Source organism: Panthera tigris, chromosome E1, assembly GCF_018350195.1.
Source record: "Panthera tigris isolate Pti1 chromosome E1, P.tigris_Pti1_mat1.1, whole genome shotgun sequence".
Lineage (NCBI taxonomy): Eukaryota > Metazoa > Chordata > Mammalia > Carnivora > Felidae > Panthera > Panthera tigris.
Window position 1 is genome coordinate 47020014 of NC_056673.1, and position 21977 is coordinate 47041990.

At 47.6% G+C, this 21977-nt stretch overlaps 1 protein-coding gene across 12 annotated transcripts in view; it reads right to left on the reverse strand.

Annotated features, from left to right (window-relative positions):
• The window catches only part of PITPNC1 (phosphatidylinositol transfer protein cytoplasmic 1), a 268903-nt gene that overhangs the window by 44766 nt on the left and 202160 nt on the right, over positions 1-21977 (reverse strand). For all 12 annotated transcript variants that reach the window (XM_042967495.1, XM_042967499.1, XM_042967497.1 and 9 more), the window contains one exon: positions 4847-4942. In XM_042967495.1, coding sequence (XP_042823429.1) covers positions 4847-4942 — 96 coding nt within the window. The remainder of the gene's footprint in view (positions 1-4846; positions 4943-21977) is intronic.

The window sequence follows — 21977 nt, forward strand, 5'->3', positions numbered from 1 at the left end:
GAGCTGTGGGGGGGCAGCACCCTGGAGGCCAACACAGACATCACCGTCTCTGGTCAATCAAGGACACAGAGTGCGGACTCTACCTTAAGCCAACACCAACGGCCTCCGAGCTAGAGCTCTCTAAGCTCGACTCTGGGAATTGGCCGGGCCGGACCAGTCCCGTAGGCTGGGTGTTGAGATGTGTTCCTGCGCCCCCAAACTGCCAACTCAGCTTTGCAGGCCCGGGCTCCCGGCCTGTGTCCTCTGCAGGCACGCTTCTGACATATTGTACGGAGTTCCTCATTCCTGGGCTGGGATCTTCACCTTGAAGCCTTGGCAGAGCATGAGAGGGTTGGGATGGAAATCTTGGCAGGGGAAAGAGCCCACATATCAAGTGCCTGACAAGCACAACCTGTTCGGATTTTGGTTTCACTTCCCCTCTCCTGCTTTGGGGGGTGCTAATGTGACTTGATGCAAAGAGCTTTATGACTGATGGGGGCGGGCCCTTGGTGGGGCTGTGCTGAGGTGAATGGAGGTGCTCCCCGTTTCTGGGAAATCGCGCTGTTTTGTTTTGTTTTGTTTTGTTTGCAGAGTCTTGCAATGGTCATGAGAACAAAACCTGAGGCTAAGAGGCTCTTGGGGGTTGAAGCTCAGGCCCTTGGTGTGGCGAGGAGACAGCAGCACTGCAAAACGAGAATAAGGAGAGCACCGTGTTGTCACCTGATCCGAGTCTCCAGAGCGTCCTTCTCAATCTCTGGTGAGTGGTGGCACAAGGCTCCGCCAGGCGGAGGGCACCCAGTGGAAAATTCCCAGCTCCAGTCACCTTAACGAAGGGAGGCACTCTCGCCTCTCGTGTGGCTCGGAGGTTTCCGGGGAGAAACGGGAGGAGGAAAGCAAACGCTTCAGGCCGCTGCCTCGGCCTGGACAGTGGTGCGTGTGACCGGAGCTGGGAGGAGACGGGTGACCCACATAGCCCTGGTCTGAATGCATAAGCATCAAAAATCGCAGAACGCAGTCGGCCCACGAGCGCCTGAGCTTTCTCCGTGGAAAACGTGCTCCTATTTATGATGCTGACAGAGCCAACTCGGCTGCCCCGGCTTTCACTTATTCATTCAACAACCGTCTGCCACGTGCTGGCCGTGGACTAGCTGGGCAGGTACGGTGATGGGAGAAGACGGCTCTTGCTTTCGCGGGTGGGGTGGGGTGCCCAGGAAAGGCCCCAGTGGAGAAGTTCGCCAGCTGAGTGGCGCAGAGGTGGGGAGCACCGGGGAGTGGAGAGGGCGGAGGGCCCTGCTAAGGCACGGGGCTTCCTCCCAGCCAGTGAGGGGGTCTGAAGCAGAGCATGACAAGGTCAGTCATTTTAGAAGAAAGCTCTTGCGGTGGGGAGGAGGATGTGAATTATTTAGGGTGCCCAGGGGAAACTTATTTGGAAGTGGTTTGCCTTCCGAATCGGCTCCTTCCCTTGTTCCCAGCCCCTGGCTGATGACACACAACCAAATGAGCCTAGGACACTCCCTTCTCTCCCTTCAGGTGGGTTCCTATGCGGTCTGGAGCCTGGAAGCGGAATGATGTGGGGTTGGGGTCACGAGGGAGTCCCACGGAGCATACTTTCCCTAAGATTTTGTCGGGGGCTCCCGATTACGCCTCTTCCTTTTGTGGTCTAACTGCTAGGGCAAGTGAGGAAGAATTCCACCTGCAGTGTGGGCCAGGGATCCTCCGGGAAGGGGTACCTGATGGAAAGCGTGCAGGGCTGAGCGCTCCGGAGCCCCTTTCTTCCACAGCCGCTAAGAAATCCTGAGACTCCGGGACAGGCAGGGCTGGCTCTGCGTGGGAGCCAGAGTGGCAGGGTGGGAGAGCTGGATCCCAAGTTCCGTTCATCTCCAGTGACCACTTCCTCTAGGGCAGGGTTTCCCTAGGGTGTCACTAGCCTCGGCACGAGTGACATTTGGGGCCAGGTAATTCCCTGTTGGGGGCAGGGGGCACTGTCCTGTCCATTATGGTATCTTTAGCAGCATCTTTGTCCTCCACCCATCAGCTGCTGGTAGCGTCCCCAAGTTGGGACAATCAAAAATGTCTCCAGATACTGGAAGCATCCTTGTGGGGTGAACTCCCCCAGCTGACAGCCACCGTTCTATGGGACAGTATTCCATTCTTATCCTATCGGACCTCCCGGCAGCGCTCAGTGCAACGGGTCACTCGCTTCCTCCTGAAACTTCTATTCCTTCATGCACTCTCCGTGTCTTCCTTCCAACTTTCTGCCCGGTTCTTTAGATTCCTGGGGCCTCGCCATCTTCTTCCTGATCTCCAAATGCAGCCCCCTCCCTCAATGCTGGTACTCAAACTCATTTCCTGCTTATACTTTATGCTTTTTCCCTCTCATTCATCCCCAGGATTTTCCAAATATTCCCGCATCTGTCACCAGCCCAGATTTCTCTAGTCTACGCTCTAGACTCATTTCTCTGTGCTTTGGATGTCTCGCTGGCATCGCAAAATCCATCTATCTTTCTCAGAAATCCACTCTTCAACCCTGTCAACTTGTTGTCCGATCCATTAAACCTTAAGGTCATCCTGACACCTGCTTTTCTCTCATCTTCACATCCAGTGCATGACCGATCCCGGTCAATTCTACCTTCAAAATCGCCCCCAAAACCATCTGTTTCCAACCACACTAGTTCAAACCACCCCATAAGGTGAAAAACCAATAATGCAGATAACTCCAATGGCCTCAGTGGTTTCCTGACTTCTGCTGTGCTTCTCTCCAGTCCATTTTCCATCCCGAGAAATCTTTCATAATTTTTTACAATGTTTCTTTCTTTATTTTTGAGACAGCACACACGAGCAGGGGAGGGGCAGAGAGAGAGAGGGAGGGAGAAAATCCCAAGGAGTCTCCATGCTGTCAGCGTCCAGCCCAACACAGGGCTCAATCTCACGAACCACGAGATCATGACCTGAACTGAAATTAAGAGTCTGATGCTTGACTAACTGAGCCGCCCAGGGGCCCCCAGAGCAATCTTTTAAAAGCACAGATCAGATCACATGATGCATGGCTTTAATTTCTGCAAAGGCGTTCCGTTGCACTTGAAGAAAATCTAAGTGTCGCTTCCCTGGCCAACCGCATCCAGAAAAGAATACTTTGTGACCAAGAGAAATGAATGACCGTGGAGAATGAAGAAAAAAGCTCCTTGAATGTCTGTGTAAATGAAAAGAAGCTTTCCAGGGACGGTTCTTGAGAGCACAAAGCACAAGGAGATGAATCGGGTACCCGCTGACTGGCAATGAGACTTGTTGATTTCGTCATTAGCATTTTCCATATTTATCCTAAGACTTTCCACCAAATCAAGAGGGATCCCCGTGAGTCCCAGGCAGGATCACATCAAAGCAATCTAAGAGGCAGAGCTGAAATTAATTCAGTCTTCTGCCTTCCTGGAAGGCCTGAGCTCGCGAAGAGGGAGACGGGAGCCCCCCCACCCAGGCCGAAGGAGCCACGGAAGTGACGGGACACAGCTTCCCCCGTTGTGCTGCGTGGTGCTCTAATGCGTCCCCGAAGCCCCGTACGTACTGGGGGACTTGATATGAAACCGTAGAACATCCTCTGTACGATGAGACAAGGAGAGGCCATGTCTCTCCTCCTCCTCCGCGGGCCCAGTGACGCAGAGCGCATTTCACTCTGTTTTTCTGAAAATTCATGAGGGTGGTTGGCTGCACAGTGTTGGTGTCAGTGGATGACGCTACAAAGCTCAGCCTTGGAGGCCAACCGAGAGTAATTCACATCAGCCTCTCCCCATCGTTTGAAGAAGGGACATCAGCCCTAGAGCTCTCACGCCCGCAATCAAACAGCTAAGCATTTGCTAAGGGCAGGTTAAGATTCCAAAATGTGGAGGCAAAAAAAAAAAAAAAAAAAAATCCAAAACCATACTGGGAGCCCAGTCGGTAGAACAGTGGAATTCATTTTTAACAGGTTTATTTATTATGTCTTAAATCAGCCTTAATGAATCTGAGGGAAGAGTCTCAAGGTCCATGTGTTACGGCTCAAGGACGAGCCTGGGGCCCTGAGTCCAAACATATTGTGATTGGCTGCCTGTTGCTAAACAACAGAAATAGCCCTGCATCTGCTGTCAGCGCAGGGCTGGGATGTTATTTACAAGGGGGGGTCACCCAAGTTCCGCCAGCAGCCATTAATAAAATACGAACGGGATATAAATGGCAACTCGCACCAACAGTAAAATCATAAGGTTGGATGGACTGAGGCACACGACGGATTCTAGTAGGGTGGAAGCTGTAGAAAAAGACATGCTCTTAGATTTACTCTCCATCAAGAATGGAAAAAAAGAGAAGCCCTCACGAAGGCACTTCCTGTTTTGAGAGAAAAGTTCTGTGTCAAGATGAGCTGTTTCCAGTTTCAGTATTCGCTCAGAGGATGGAGAGAGCATTTTCTTTGTGTTACACCCCAAAGATACAAATAAAACCCAGCCCCTGCCGTCACAGAGCATGCAGATGGGGAGACGGGTTGTGCAGGGCCTGGCAAAACAGGAAGTCACAGGTGACTGCTGTTTTTTTGGAGGCCGGTATGTTGGATGGTTTGGCCTAAGGGATATTTTGCTACCTGGAATGATGGCAGAGCTGGGGAGACAGGAAAACTAAACTGAAATGGGGTGGCGGCCAGGGCCCTGAGGAGTAGGAACTTAATTTTGAGACTCGTATCAAATAATCCAGCAAGATGTGAGGCCAAATTGAATCAACACAGAGATGGATGAAAGTCTCCCGGTTTAGGACTTACTTAATAACTATCTGTTGAATGAATGAATGAACGAACGAATGAACGAATGAATGAATCTCTTCTATATATCATCCCACATTTACTGCTTACCTCAGATTCTTTGTAGTAACGTTCTGGAATTTCATCGCAGGCAATATCAATAAAGCAAACTTCTCTCTCTAGGTCTTTGGCCTCATTGTCAAAAATCTGAAAGGGCAGAGCAACATATCAAAAGTTAGTATCTCCAGGCGCCTATGGTTGGCGTGACTGTGCCCGAGGCAGAATAACACCCCACGGAGTATCTTCACATGGCTCAGTGCTCCTGGCTGGGGCTTTCTGCCGGCCTTGGCATGTGCAAGACTCATGAAAGGCTTTTTATTCGTCGCTTACATTTTGTCACATCAGAGGCAGGTGTAGCATCAATCACCGCCTGGCGAGGAGTAGAAGAAAAAGTGGTCTGTTTTTAGAAGTCCAAGAGTGAAGAAATAAATCTCTTCCAAAAATGAAGACTGCTGAGTTTTTTTTGGCAGTGAATCTGAACAGGGGGCGTGAAGAGGCTACAAAGGGTCTGGCTAGATAGAAGACCACAAATGGCAACAGAGCCCAAGATTTAGGGAAGACAAATGTGTTTTGTTTTGTTTCATTTTCATGAAAAATGTTATATATGTTTACCTTCACAAACAACACATGCCCATGGCAGAAAACAAACAAACAGATAAACCAAAAGAAGAAAATAGAGATTGTCCACAATCTCATCACCCAGGAATAAACCCATGTATTACTTTTGTTTATTTAAGAACACGATTTCTTTGGGACACGTAGGAGTAAGAAGGGAGAGCTTGCGGAGAATCGGCGAGGGTTCCCTGATCGTCTGCTTTAGGTTCCAATGGCCCAGAATGTCCATCACTTGCAATGAAATACGTAAGACAGCTACATATCTGGATATAAATTCTGGTGGAACGATGAAGCTCTACTTTTCTCCCTTCTCATTTTTTCTAGCCTAAAGGGATGCTCTTCCCAGCCCTGCTGAAGGCTGGTAGACAGACTAAGTTTGCAAAACCACTTCATCCTTGGAAGACATCTTAGCTTTAGCTGTATCCCCACCTCACTGTTTGGCTAATTGCTGCCAGGGAAATCAACTGTGGCCGCTGATTAAATCTGATTCTTCAGAAGACAATGAAATATCTTGGCAGAACAGCGTGCCTAAGAACACTGACTTGACATGTGACACAAATTGGTGCCTATTAATAACATGATCTCCCACAGGACAGCCTCTGCAGGACCCTTTCTTTCCATGCTACACTCTCCTTGGTTGATTCGTGACTTGAAACTATTAGCCTTTTCCAAATGCTTTCCAATAATATCTGTGCTGGTATTTATCCTCCAAGTCTGATGTTTGCTCTGTCGTCTATTTTCTTCCAAAATGGTCGGGGACTGGACGTTTCGGATTTGTCCAAGGAGACTGACTGTCCAGTCCGACCTGAGGTGGCCACCGCCTCTTCCTTAAAGGGAGAGAAGGACCGGTTCTCGGATCAGCTCTGGCTCCTTCCACTGCCACTTGAGGTCAAGTGCCTGGGGACACTCAAGAGTGTTCAGGAAGGACAGGTGGATGGCTTTGAAATGAAAGAGATTGTATGGAAACAAGTTCAAGTTTGAGCGGAGAAATAAATAAGTGAAATACTGGGTGTCCGGTTGTTCTCATGAGTCTCCTTCCCTCCCCCTCTCTTCCTCTCTCTCCTCCCCCACCCCTTCTCTTTACCGGAGTCTCTTTTAAGTGTGTGCCAAGAGAAGAAAGACATGTGCCTCATTAAGAAAACAAAATAAAATGGAATACCCCAGAGGGAAATGAGCTTCTAGAGAGTAAATTACAAAAGAAGTTAGAGAGGTTTGACATTTATTGGTGGTAAAATTTATGGGACTGAAGGAAGGGGAAATAAACAGGGGTTAAGGGAGGCACTGACAGATTGTGTGGCTTTTCCTAATTTAATCCAAACATTTTGGATCACCTATTATACCAGTTATCACATTATTGCCCCTCAGCTGCGAATTAACCCATTAGTTTCTGCTCTGAGATAACGCACTGGACCCTAGAAGCACGTCTTCTTTACGGCAGTTATGACATTACGTCATTTACTGGAGGGACGCGGCAGGAGGAAGGGGGCTTCTTTTCCTGGTGTTGGATCTTCTCCTGGTGCAGAGTCCGTCAGTGGGGACATTCGGTGGCGTTCTGTCTCAGCTGCACGCCGGGAGTGCATAGTTGCCTGGTGACCTTGCGGCCCTGGCCTTCACCTTGGCCCTCTGCATGTAGGACCGTGCGTTCCAGGGTTTGCACTGGCTGTGGCACTCGCCTCTACACACCTGCCCAACAGTGTCATCTGACCAGTGCCCAGCGGGCTGTTTCCCAGTGCCTAGCGACCGTGGACCAGCCCTGGTCCAGGAAAACCTGCAAACTCCACCTTTCAGTGGGTTATGACCACAGCCTCTCCAGTAAAGGCTGAGCCCCACAGCCACGGAGAGGAACCTCTTCCGAGTCTGTTCCTCGTTCTGTATTCTCCCTCAGCCTTGGGTACCCTTTGGGGTTCCCTTTTCATCTTTATAGTTACACCTATCAAAGTTTAACAATTCCTTATATTACACTCCCTCTATTCAAATTATCGTGTGCCTCCTGATCGAGCCCCGACTGACACACTGTGTGTATAAATTGCTGCCCTCAGCTCTGCAGGCTACAAAGACAAGGAGGGCTGAGTTCCTGCCCTTACAGAGTTACCATTTACTAAGACCGATTAGGAAGCTATTTCGTAAGATGCAAGGCAGAATAAAGTATTTGCTACAATGAAAGAACAGACTATAAAGCCAGGGGGAGGAGCCATTTATGTTAGCAATTACATTATCAGGGACTCCTGGGTGGCTCAGTCGGTTAAGCGTCCGACTTTGGCTCAGGTCATGATCTCACGGCTTGGGAGTTCGATCCCGGCGTAGGGCTCTGGGCTGACCCGTTGGAGCCTGGCGCCTGCTTCGGATTCCGTGTCTCCTTCTCTCTCTCTCAAAAATAAATAAACATTAAAAACCAACCAACCAAACAACAAAAAACTACATTATCAGGACACTGTGAGAGAGAACTGAGATGAGAAAATTCTCATTTTTCAGATGAGAAAACCAAGGCTCAAGGAAGCGAAGAGCTTTGCCTGAGGTCACACAAGAGCTGGCAGAGAACCTCAGGTTCAGGGCGAGTCTCCAGCCTTCACAACCAGACCCCTCCAGGGATAAAAAGCTGCCTTTCGGCACCCAAGCGGGAAGATAAATGCTTCCTGCTTCTTCCCAGAGAGATGAAACTGGAATCTGCTTCTCCTCTCACTACTTACAAAACGTATGTCGTGAGCAACTGAGTTTGGGAACTCCCCTCAGACTGGGAACTTTTCTGCTTTGCTGAACAGCAGAGATCGTCGCAGAATCTACTCGGCCTTCCCTACCTTGACACTGAATTTACACTGGAAATACGGAGCACCATCACAGTAATTGTTCCAGGGTGGGGTTCCCACCGCTTGAACACAGCCACAGAAACCACTTGAGGCTCGAGACTGAAAACTCTCTTCAGGCCTGAGGTTCCAAAGAGTTCTAATTTTCAATAAATAATTAACCTCCCAATGATTAGAGATTTGGGGAGATGCTCTTAGGCGCTCAATCAGTGCCCGCCGACTTAATGGATGGCATTAGCTTTTACTTCCCAAAGAGGAATCCACGGCAGGAGTATCGCTTACTAATCGATCTTAGTTGCCTTTCATGAGCAGGAGTTCTACTGCCTTGGTCGGAAGCACCCTAACTTTCCGTAATTCTCAACAGAGGGCTCAATGTCCAGCGGGAACTTCACAGTATTCGCCGACAGGTCTTAGATTGGGCACCAGGTGAGCTGAGCTGGACTTAGTGATCTCCTCTGTGTAACCTTGGGCGAGACCTTGTACCTCCTTGGGGTCCCTGTAGCCTCACCTGAAAATAAAAGCCTTCGTCAAACGGATGGGTGCCAGGAAGCTGTGAAACATCCTGGACTCGCACCCCAAATTTGGCGAGGTGCGTTTTTCTGGAGCAAGCGTTCCTTCTCTGACCCTTCACAGCCAGCTGCCTTGGGTCGTCCACAGAGGCGCTGAGGCGGAGAAATGAACAGAGCCGGGGATCACGACGACGGAGTGGAATCATAGGCCACATGGGGTGGGGGGGGGTGTGAAACGATCGGATCTTCGTGCTCAGTTTAAGGGCACAATCCGGAACTAAGCCACCACTGTTACAGAGGCTTAGTCAGGCCCCAGAGGAAAACACCATGAGTAACTACTATTCATTTGGGTTTCCCCAGCAGCAGAAGTAGCTGCCAAAATGCTGGTCAAACCATTGGCTCTCTCAGCTGGAACACGAGATCTGCTGAGATAGCTTTATGATGAGATGCATCTCGTTGATACATCAAGTCCCGGCTCCGTCAGGCCCGCACCTAACACAGGTGCCGTGCACCTTGACGGTCTTGGGAACTTCTTGGGGAGAAGCTGTTCCCTTCTGAGATGGGAGCTGGGTTAGGGAGTTAATTGTGGTACTTTCCCTACATCCCCAAGAATAATGCTCCCATCTTTGGTTAATTACCAGAGACATGCCCGCCCACAGATCATCTGCAGTGGATATCAGTGCCAATCTGGTTGACTCTCCCGACCTTCTCCCACCCACCCACCAGGCAATGAGCGCTCAATAAACAAACTCTTTTTGATTTGGACTGAGCACTACGACAATGAGAAGGCAGATCTCCTGAGTAAACATTATCTTACAGATTCCAAACAAAAAGGGAGTAATTTCCCCTTTGTTGTAAAGTATTAGGAACATTAAGTATGAAGCATCTTTAAAATCTTAATATACTTTGACCTAGTAAGCTTAAGCTTTGAGAATTTATCTTAAGAATCTTAAATGAAGGAAAAGCTTCGTGCGCAAAGATTTTCATCCTGACATTATTGTAATGGCAAGAAAAAACAGAGACAGGAAGCAAACAGCTTAAATATCCCAGTATGGGAGAATACCCATGAAAACTCCATTCTTAAAAGTCATTTCCCCAGGAGAGTATAGATACATGGAGGTGGGTGGGATGGAGAAGGGCAGACACCCTGTTTTGTTTTTTTTTTAAAGATTTTATTTTTAAGTAATCTCTACACTCAACATGGGGCTCGAACTCACAAACCTGAGATCAAGCGTTGCATGCTCTGAGCCAGCCAGGTGCCCTGAAATACCCCCTATTTAATAGGAGTCATGTGGTCCTAACTCAGAAGGGAAAGGTACATTGACAAATATGAAATGCGTTTTAACAATGCATTAGATTTCTTCCTCGAACACGGAGGGGTGTCTTTCTAGATTTGGAATCTCTCTTGTTACAGTCCAGTGAGGGACAGCACTGGGTACAGTGGCTTTTCAGAAATCCACAAACCTGGGAGTCACAGATTCTGCATCCTTTTTCTCTAGAATGGTAACTTTTGTGGTTTAAGATCCAAGTTTGTTTGTTTGTTTATTTACTTATTTATAAAGTAGGCTCTCTGCCCAACTTGGGGCTTAAACTCACAATCGCGAGATCAAGAGTTGCATGCTCTACTGATTGAACCAGCCAGGTGCCCCTAAGATCCAAGTTTAGATTGGAACTACCTGTACTTTCCGCACAATTTTTCTGTAAACCGAAAACTGCTCTAAAAAATAAAGTCTATGATTTTTTTTTTTTAATTGAAGAGGAAAAAAAAGATCCAAGCTTAGTAGCTGTGTGTATTTTATCTTCCTGCCATCAGCTGAAGCTATCAGTCCAAGGTAGAGGTGGGTGATTGGTAGGGATTTTGAGAAAAATTCACCAGTCATCTTGCTTTATGCTTCACATATGATTAAAGGGAAAAGAATCCCAGCTGAGCCACTGTTCTCTAACGTCATTTTGCTGCACTTGGGAGGTCTCTGGGGAAGCAACTGACGGAAGACATACCAACAAAGAACAGGTTCAACAAGAAGGAGCCTTGGAGGCAGAATTACTGTTTTAACAATCCTTTCATTTTAATGCTCTCGATTTGCAAGATGGCCATTGGTTTGGTGGAGGGCAGGCAATGATGGTCCCTGGGTTAACACATTAGGCATATGGGGCTAGAGTCTGATTCATGGTTTATTGGTTGTTATCTGTCATCAGTACACCCAGTGGACAGAGCCTAAAATGCAATTATGGCTGGGATAAAACATAGTCCAAGTTATTGACAAGGCAAACCGTCATTTCGTTACCCCATCTTTACTGGTATTCTCACCAAGAACATTTTCACACCTACACAATTCAATGGTGACTGTTTCATTAATATGTATACTCTGTGATCCAACCCAACTTATTTTCCAACAGCCATTCAGATAGAGATAAAAAAGCTTGGTCTTCTTTGGTCTTTTAAAAGCACTGTGTCCCCTTCCACTCCCCCACCTAGAATACAGAGTTGGGTAACTGTTATTTGTTCTAACGGTGCAATTACTTAAAAATGGTGCTCTGAAAAGAAGAAACTAGATGCACAGCAATTAAAAAATCAGTATTTTATTTTACTTTATTTACTTATTTACTTATTTAGTTAGTTAGTTCTGAGAGACAGCGAGAGAGAGAGACCAACCACAATTGGGCAGGGGCAGAAAGAGAAGCAGACAGAGAATCCCAAGCAGGCTCCATGCTGTCAGCACAGAGCCTGATGTGGGTCTCCATCTCACAAACCATGAGTTCATGACCTGAGCCAAAATCAAGAGTCGGACACTTAACCAACTGAGCCATCCAGGCGCCCCAATTAGCAAATATTTATGAAGCACCTACTATGTGTTCAACACTATGACTTTAAAATGTGTCCACTCTCAAGGGGGCTTGTGATTTTGGAGAGAAGACTAGATTGAATGCATGACTGAACCAACACCACCATATAAAATATAATCTATATGTTACTAAAGTACTGAGTACTAAAAGGTATGCTTCAGACAAGAGTATTCCAGTCCAAATTCAGCAAGGAGGAAACTCGGCAATGGCCCATAGTAGTCTGGGCTCAGGATCATTATTTAACCAGCAAGGATGATTCAAAAGATTGGCCATTTTGGTGTGGCATGGAAAGGAGCCCCTCCATGTGCCTGCACAGGGGGCCTCAGAGAACTGTCTACCAGTGCTGGGGGTGTTGGGGTAAGTGATCACCCCCGACTCACTTCTGAACTGACCCTGGTTTTGGAGCCAAACTGGAGCCCCATATGGTAATAGCATGGGAAGTGAATTGCATTGACTTAATTCTCATCAAATGCTCCACTGGCCATTGGATTTAGGGGGTATTAAGGCTGAGTAAAGGAAACTCATCTATCAGGGTTAGGCCAGTTTGTCTTAGCTACTGGGTAAACTTCAGTGCTTCCCCAGAGAATGTTCCCCGGTGGACAATATCATTAGGCTTTTCAGCACAGGATGGAAAACTGTTTTCCCAAAGCCAGCGGGAGTAGCAAAGCAAACTGAAGGCAAAGGTTTCCACCCACAAGTGTCTGAGAAAATTCTGTCTTCAATGAGGTGGTAATGATGTGTGCAGAGCTGCAGGAGGGGTGGAGAGGGGTGAGGGATGGGGCAGGGGAGCTCCAAAGAACGCCTCTGTGAATCTCAGCAGACCTTTCTAGTTGCGCCATTTTCTTTACACTGCCCTCTCTCCTTTAATTGCCAGCTCACTTACCTTCAAGTGTATTGGGTTTGAGTTTTAAGGGGCTTTACGTAGACAATCGGACGAAGGGTCTCTCAGAGGGACTCTTCTCTTTGCTGGTAAACTGGGGAAAATATTGTCATGACCCAGCAACCCTATAGTGTCTTAGAACTGGGGAGGGGCCACTGAGTTAGGGGAGGATGGGGCAGGGACATATAAAGCTCTGGGTGGTGGGAGACAGCTTAGATCAGAGACAAAGATGGGTGGTGGACAAGTGGCTTCCCTCAGCATCATCTGTGGGTATTCTGCATGTAATCTACAGGTCCCTGGACAGTAACCAAGGAAGGTGGCAAGCACTTGGGTAAGGCCAGGGCTCCCAAGAGGGCTGTAGAGTTTCTAACAGAGGGAGGACCACTCCCACCTTGGAGAGGAATAAGGATGCGAGTGGGGGTCCTTGGGAGGCCAGGAAGCAGGAGTAGAAAAGAACGCCACGTGGTCAGCCATCTTGAGGGAGCCGATTCAAAAAAGTGGGGCACTCATGATGTCGGCAACAGGGGCTTGCCTGTTTCCTACATGAGTTACTGAATATGTTTCTCTATATTAGTTCAAATTAATTAAACTCCTAAACAGATCTCTCTGCCAAAAAGGCTTCCAAGACAGGTGCCTGGAGAAAGCTCAATGCAATGGTCATTCCCAGTTTGAGCACACAGAAACAATGGGTACAACTCCCAGATCGCTCAGTCTGGCCCCTTCATGGTTGAACTAGCACAGAAGGCACACCACACCCCTCCAGAGTTGTTTTTTTTTTTTTTTTTTCTTAAAAAAAAAAAAAGTGTCTCAGGAAGTAGATGTTTTTAGTTAGAAGAAGAATCAAGTACAAAGAAGAAATCAGCAACCACCCATAAAATGTTATCCATATCTTAATCCCCTAGTCTTTCTAGTACGGGACAGACACAATTTTGAAAAACTAACTTTATACAAAATCCAGTGCCATTTCATCATTCACAAAAAATAAATGACAACTCAATATCTCAGCAAGATATGTTGATCCTTGTTTTTTCATGTTAGACTCCCTGCCCCTGAAGCAACCTTTTAAAAATGTTTTTTTGGGGGCCGTACAGTTCTGTCAATTTTAACACATGGATGTGTTCCTGGAACCACCACTACAATTAAGATACAGAACAGTCTGAGCAGCCCAAAAAACTAATTTATAGTCACACCCTCCCCAGGCCTCAACCCCTGGCAACCACTGATGTGTTCTCCATCCCTTCAGTTGTGTTTTTTTTTTTTTCTTTTTAAGAATGTTATACAAACGGAATCCTATAGATTTTAACCCTTTGAAACTGGCTCCTTTCACTCAGTATAATGCCTTTGAGATTCATCTAGTTGTGGCGCAAATCATTCCTTTTTATTGCTAAGCAGTATTCCATCGTGTGGACGCACAACAATTTGTTGATCAATCCTCCTGTTTCTAGCCTGGGGCAATCATGAACGGAGCTGCTGAAAGCATTTGTGGACAGGCTTTTGTGTGAATGCATATTTTCATTTCTCTAGGGTACATACCCAGAAGTGGGATGGCAGGGTGGTAAGGTTTCTGTAGAAGCAGATGTATCAACACCCCCGTAGTGGATTCAGATTCACAGCATGCCCAGAAACCTCTGAATGTGACCTTATTTGGAAATGGAGTCTATGCAAATATAATTAGTTAAGGATTGCTATGGACTGATATTTGTGATTCCACCGTTCCTGGCCCAAAACCCCTCTGGTGAAACCTAATGCCCCATGGGATGGTGTTAGGAGGTGGGCTTTGGGGAAGTGATTCGGTCATGAGGGTGGGGCCCTCATAAACGGACTAGTGCTCTGCAAAAAAGACCCCACAACGCTCCCTAGACTCTTCTACCATGTGAGCTTACAGGAAGAAGCTGCAGCCTGCAACTCAGAACTCAACCTAACGGTTGGGTTCTGAACCCACTCTTATCCTGGATCTCCTGCCTCCAGACCGTGAAATGAATTTCTGTTGTTTATCAAGTTCCTAGTCTGTGGACCGAAAACGATCCTGGATTTAGGATGGCCCCTAAATCCCGTTGACTAGTGAGACAGAGAAACACAAGAGGAGATCATATAAAGCCAGGCAGAGATAGAAGTGATGCTGTTGCAAACCAGGGAATGCCTGGAGCCACCAGAAGCTGGAAGAAGCAAGGAAAAAGTGGCCTGTGGTGATCTCGGACAATGGTTCACTCTTCACTTGACCCTAAAGACCAGACAAAAATCATGCAAGTCAAGAAGTTCAAATCTTCGTGTTCGCTTTAAGAACACACATGAAACTGCGCAGGCCCTCACGGAGTATGCATCTCCGAAAAGCCACCAATATCTGAAAGATGTCACTTCACAGAAGCAGCGTGTGGCACTTTGTCACTACAACTGGTAGAGCCGGTAGGTGTGCCCAGACCAAAGAGTGGGGCTTGGACACAGGGTCGGTGGCCCAAAAGGAGGGCTGAATTTTTAGTGCACCTGCTTAAAAATGCAGAGAGTAATGCTGAACTTAAGGGTTTAGATGTAGAGTCTCTGGTCATTGAGCACATCCTGGTGAACAAAGCCCCCAAGATGTGGCATAGAATTTATAGGGCTCATGGTCGGATTAATCCATATATGAGCTCTTCCTGCCATACTGAGATGATCCTTACCGAAAAAGAGCAGATTGTTCCTAAACCAGAAGAGGAAGTTGCACAGAAGAAAAAGATATCCCAGAAGAAAATGAAGAAACAAACTTGTGACCCAGGAGTAAATTCTGCATAAAATAAATGCAAATAAAAGTAACAAAAAGAAAAAAGAAAAGAAAAAGAAGCAAGGAAAGATTCTTCCCCAGAACCTTCATAAGGGAGCAAGGCCTTGGCCCACGCTTTGATCTCAGACTTCTGGACTCCATAACTGTGAGGGAATATATTTCTGCTGTAATCTTAAGCCACCCAGTCTGTGGTCATTGGTTATGGCTGCCCTAGGACACGAATACAACTGTCTGCTCTTTGAGGGGGAATGGGGGGAAGGGGTAGATCTCTTTCCTTTCTCAAGTTCAAGATGAAACTCCCTGGAGTTGAAAAAGCTGGCTTTCCAAGAGGCCTCACTGTTCTGAACTTCCATGACTGAAGGCAATCAGGCCTTCTTTGTTCTGTTATTACATGTGTGCGGTCAGTAGAAAAAGGTTAGAAAATGAAAAGCAAATCTGAGCACAGGAAGTGTGGACTTCAGACTAGTGACAAAGACTCACCCCCTTTCACCCAACTTTCACCCTTGGGTCCTCTTTTTGACTAGGCCTCACCTCGGTCTCCGTTCTTGGAGGGTTTAGTCTTTTTGTTTAGCAAGAAGCCTGTTGGGTACGTTTAGGGAGAAATCTCCTACTCTTGCTATCACCCTGGCTTGCCTTCAGCGAGAATCCCCCTTCCGTTCACTGACCCCCATCCTGCTCCTTGGCTGTCGATCCCCGCTAGTCCTTCTTGTGCTCACGGTGGAGCCCATCTCTCTCCCCTACGACAAACACCCGTTCTGGAGGTCCCCCTGAATGAGGCTGCCTTACCACCTTTAACAAGGGTCAGGAGTAATTTTTTCTTCAGCATTGGCCAGCGGAGGAGATTTTCCTTTTCCTTTCTCCACCCACCTCGAAGGTTGCAGAAAATTCAACAGGGACAGTAACCTGACGACAGCAGTACGGAAGAGACAAGGGCACTGCTCATCGGTGAAGTTCAAAATAAAAAGCTGTTGGTAAACGCACCTGGGGAATGAGGGCATCAGAGAGAAGAAACCGGGAAGGATGCCTGGGAACGTGGCAGGGTGGAGATCTAAGGGTAAAAGAACCTAACGAAGCAGAAATGAATTCATAGTGTGATCCCTCTGAGAGAAAGGACACTTCTTTCTATTCCAGGGTAGGTCTAGAAACAGCTCTGGCAAACCGGTGGAGGGCTGAGAACCACTCTGTGCCGTGACCTGAAGTCCCACGCAAGGAGCAACGGTGAACCCCGGCTCATTTGGGCGAGATGAAAATGTGAGGAAGAAGGTTCAACAGACAGTAATCAAAGTGACATAGTGACCGATGAGAAAAAGATTCTGATTGGAAAAACGCCGTTCTAATCATGTGCTCCGGGTCACAGCAACTAATTAAGAAAAGGGCAGAAAAAGACATTCAAGCGATGCAGAAGGCCGTTCGCAAATGCTCGGACACAATTCATTTACTAAAAAGGCTTTAGTAGCACAAAAACGCTTCTAAGCTATGGTTCCCGGGGCAGCTGGAACAAGGCTCTTTTCATAAACTTGGGCTAATTTCGGCACAGAGCAGCCTCAATCCGAATTCCTCCTCTGGGCCACAGCCTCCTTTGGACACACAGACGGTGCCACGCGATCAGGCCAACACCGCACACGGGCACCTGGGTCGGTGGATGGTTTCCCCGCAGCATGATCAATAATGCTTCCTAAAATAAGTCTCAGAGGCTGAGCTTAAAATAGTTTCAATTTCTCCCAGTTCCTTCTTATTTCAATTCACAGGGTGGTCTCTGGGAACTAGAGCTGATGGTTTTCTCTGAAGTTGACAAATTGGTATTTCACCTGGAGGCCGCCACGGGCTCGCTTTGGGCCAGCCTTCAGGAGCCCCAGTGTTTGGGGGTTCGCCCCATCAAGGTGGCTCTGATCCCCTGTCCTTCCCTAAACCTTTTTTCGAGCCTCAACAATGAATCCTCTGCACAAAGTGGCAGAGTTCCTGACAGAGAAAAATGACTAGGACCTGCCTTTGCCCTCAGAAGCTACCAGCTCGGCCTTGAGGGAAGAGAATAAAAGCAGCAGAGACAGATGGCTTGCTGAAGCCCGCGTGGTGGGGTGGCCACACTGGGAAGTCAAGACACAATGGGGAGAGCTGGGAGACGGCTGCCAGCAGCTCAGCTCTAGAGGCCAGAGAGTTTCCGCCTCTTGTTCGCCAAACAAGCGTCCTGAGGTACTTCAGGGCCTTGTGTCTCCTTGCAGCTCATTCCTGGCGTGCCTCTCTGGGCCAAACAATGGAATGGGCATCAGCCCAAAACCGCTTCAGAATCATGATAGATTGCATCTACTGTCAGAAAAAACAAAATAAAGGAACAAATTGTTACATTTGCCTGGTAGGTTGTGTTTTGTTTGGTTTTCCCTTCTGCGGGATTGGTTCTAAATACCTCTCGAGGCAAAGTTGGGGAACTGTGCAAGGCCTCCTGGCTGAGCTCCACGGGCGGGCCCCAGGCAGCCAGCCGGAAGGCTCCAGAAGGATTGCTCCAGGACTGGATAAGAGAGACATGGGCCAGCAGGTGGGAGACGGTTAGCCTCCCAAGCTCTTCCCAAGGTGGTGCGTGATCAGGCCTGACGCCCCCAAAGGGGCACGTCGCTGCTGCTTTCCGTCGTTGGGCAGGGAGGACTTTGCCCTCTGCTGTGTCTTTCCTGCCCTGACAGGCCAGCGCAGGGGTCAACTTTGGACTGTCCGTGATGTCATTCCTGTAGTAACAACCTTTTCTCTTTTTTCCTTAGCATAATACTTCTTTATTATGGGAAATAGAGGAAGAAAATTCCATAGAGAGGTAATACAGCACAACAATGGCAAGCCCGGACCCCAGCGTCAGCAGACCTGGGTTTGTGGTCGGGCTCTGCTGCTTGGCTGGGTGACCTGTAGCAGGATACTGAAGACAGCCGGACCTCATTTTTCTCATCCGTAAAGTAAAGCATCACCAGATCTTTCCTCTTGGGGTAGTGGTGAGGGATCAATGACATAAAGCAGGCAAAGCCCACTACATTTTGACCTAGCCTTGCTCTGTGAAAAAAGCCCACAAGGCTGACACTTTGAAAGTCTGAATCGCATTTCATTATATCCCTGTAATATAAATGAAACCGTCTTCCCACTGTTAACTCTTTAAGATCATTCCTTCCCCCCCAACTTTTTGTCCCCTTTCCCACACCATTGATAATGCTACAGGGAACGCCTGTGATAAAAATGTTAATCTTTGATTGCTAAGAACCTAACGAATCTCAATAACCCCGGCATTTTTCCGGAATTCCAGACCTTTTGGTACCAACTGACTGTTGGACACCTATCTCTGGTTTTACTCAAAATTAAATATGAAAACTACATTTGCCATCCCCATCCCTACTCTCTTGGTTCTAGGGTTTGAGTCTGCTCCTCCGTGGTCCTTGAATCACCCAGAATAGAAACTTGGGTGTCATTCTAAGCTCTTACTTCTTCCTTGTCCTCACATCTGCTCAGGCGCTAAGTTTGATTAACTCACTGCTTCTGTATTTCACCAACCCATCTCCTTCTATTCTCTATTCACCTGGAGGAATGCAGGACCTCATAACTTCCTCCCCACCCCCCCCCTTTTTTTTAAAAATAAGCTCTATGTTCAACATGGGGCTCAAACTCATGACCATGACCAGGAGTCGCATCCTCTACCCACTGAGCCAGCCAGGTGCTCCTAACTTTCTATCTTTTGAGACTCTGGTTTCCACAATCCATTCATCCATTTGTCCATCCGTCTGTCCATCCGTCCATCCATCCATCCACCCATCCATCCATCCATCCATCCATCCATCCATCCAACCAATCCATCCAGGCCTCCACCATCCCACCTATTGGAAGGGGAACACAATATGCCACCCCAAAATATGCCGTTTCATTTTGAATTAAAGTTACTTGAGGGACGCCTGGGTGGCTCAGTCGGTTAAGCATCTGACTTCAGTTCAGGTCACGATCTCATGGTTTGTGGGTTCGAGCTCTGCGTCTGGGCTCTGTGCGGACAGCTCAGAGCCTGGAGCCTGTCTCTGTCTCCCTCTGATCCTTCCCCGCTTGCTCTCTGTCTCAAATATAAATATTTAAAGAAAAAAAAAAGTTACTTGAGAGACAGCCAGTTCAAGAAGCACACTGTGACCCTTCTTCGTCCCCCTGAAAGCAGGAGATAAATGTCCCAGGTGAAAGGCACCTTCCTTGTACCCGGAGGGTAGATGGCATCCTTAACACCAGAAACAGGGAAGGTAGAGAGCCAAGAGGCTGTATAAACACACTTGTTCCTTCTTCACTAACTTACTGCTCCAAGCCTAAACCCCTTTATCTGGTCAATGTTTTCACAAATTTACTGTTTCTTTGTCTAAAAGGTAGACAAGCCCCCCGCACCGGTCATTTCTTTGAGTCCCATATTTGTATAGGGTTCCTGTGCATACGAAATTAAATTTGTTTCACTTCTGTCTTAAATTTGTCTTCTGTCCATTATTAGGTCAAAGAACTTAGAAGGAAGGAAGGGAAAATTTTCCATCCCTACACACCTATCTATCCATCCACACGCTCCCCTGTGAGTTTTCTTCCCAATATGTTAGAATGGTTTCTTCATCACAGTTCAGGGGTCAAAACATCTGGTCCCACTCTAGGTCCCACGGCTTAGCAATTGTGTGTTCCTACAACCCCTCGAGGTCCCCATATCATCATCTGGAAGTCAACGCTCTATGCGTCCTGCCCCCTCACTGGGCCATCAGAACCAGGTGAGACAATGGATGTGAAGGTGCATCTCAAAATGCTCCAAAAGGCTACACAAATGTCTGGCATTAGTACCCCTGCGTCCACCTATCAATTCACACTGCCTGGACTGTCCTTTCTGTCTTCATGGCCCCAGGCGTGCCCTCCTCCCCATGATAAGCATCCGGTTTTCTAACTCACTGTTTCAACCTTCCACACCCCGGGTCTTCCTCCTCCTCCCTACCTGACTCACACCAACTCATCTTTCCAGTTCACAGCCTCTGCCAAGGCTTCCGATTACTGAAGCCACAGTACGCGTAGCGAACAATGAATTCATTTTGGGGGGTGACATTCGGTTGTGGTTCAGTTCTTGGGTTCCCAGAGATCCCAATGCGTGGCTTCCTGGTGGACTTCCCAGGGGGAGACTACCACTACATAAGTAGTTTGTCTCAGCTGTTGCTACTTTTGTTCCATCAGAAGGTCACAGATCATTAACACTCACGGAAAGGTGGCACAGTTATCTTTCAGCTTCAGGCCTCTGAGGTCTCTTCAACTAAAGTCAAATCTAACAAGTGGCAACAGGTTCATTGCGATTTTTGTTTTAAAAACCACTTGTCAAGCTGGAGAACCCCGCGTACATGTCCTGGTTGTATCAGCTTGGAGAGCGAGCTGGCCGTGGAAGGATGAAATCAACTTGACAGGTGACAGCAAAAGTTTTGCAATTCACTGAATTCTGCAGATCTGGACAAGCAGCATCTCAATGAGTCCAGCAAAAAGATGGTCACTGCCTAGGTCCCAGAAGGTGCCCCAGCACTATGAGCACCTGCGGCCCCAGGGTAGTGGGGGCTATGCTACACAATTGATGTATATCATTCACCCGTGCCTCTCTCTGGCATGAAAGCCTCCTACGTAATCAAACCTAACGTTTTGCTGTTGCCAAACTGAACTGTTGGACCATCAACTCGAGTTTTCATTTTTTTTAATGTTTATTTATTTTTGAGAGAGAGACAGAAAGAGAGAGCGCACGCAGGGAGGGGCAGAGAGAGAGGAGACACAGAATCCGAAGCAGGCGCCAGGCTCTGAGCCGTCAGCACAGAGCCCGACGCGGGGCTCGAACCCACGAACCGTGAGATCATGACCTGAGCCGAAGTCGGACGCTTAACCGACTGAGCCACCCAGGCGCCCCCATCAACTCTTGAGTTTTAACACTAGCATTTGTTAGCTGTTAGTCCATCCATTTTGTTGTCGGCCAGCGGAGGACTATCCTGTTAACTAGGAAGTAGTAGCGGATGTCAAAGTTTAGGAGAAAAATTGTGATGGAAAAAAAGAAAAACAGAAAAAAACTCATCGGTGAAATTTCCTTCTTTTTGCAAATTAGGAAAAATGATTGCAACATTTGATTTTAGGGGCTGAATCCCTTGGATCAAAGAATAGTTTGAGCCTCAGGCCTCAGTACCAAGGACAGTAAGAGCCTGAGGGGCAACCTAAGATCTTGCACAGAACGGTCCCTTCCAGCACGTTCTAAATAGCCCTTCCTGCTCTTTCTTGTGGACACAAATCTGGGAAATCTTGCTAAAATGCAGGTTCTGGTTCAGTGGCTCTGATGTAGAACCTGAGATTCTATCTAAGAAGCTCCCAGGTGGTGCTGTGCTGAAGTTTCTATAAACATCTGATATTGGGGGCCTTTAAGTTGAGGCAGGGAGTATGGAATAAAAAAACCGCAGGGGAAAGTAGTGGTCAGATGGAATTCTATCCCGGCAATGGAAGCCACTGTGAAATTTTCCGATTTGGGCTCTACGCGGATCCTGTCAGACAACTCTGTGGGAGGTGGGTTTAGTGAGACTGCTCTAGAAAAGAGAGAAGGATGTCATCCAGAGTAACAGTAGTTGGAATGGAGAAAAACGAGATGGATGGAATAGTGGGGAGGTAAAACCATCCAAATAGAATTCCCAAGCTCAGCAACATGGGTACATAAGGCAAATGGAGGGAGTTTGGTCTTTTTTTCCCTAATCCAGTCAGACCCATTTCTCCTCTGAACAATCCTGTTACGGATTCGTCAGCA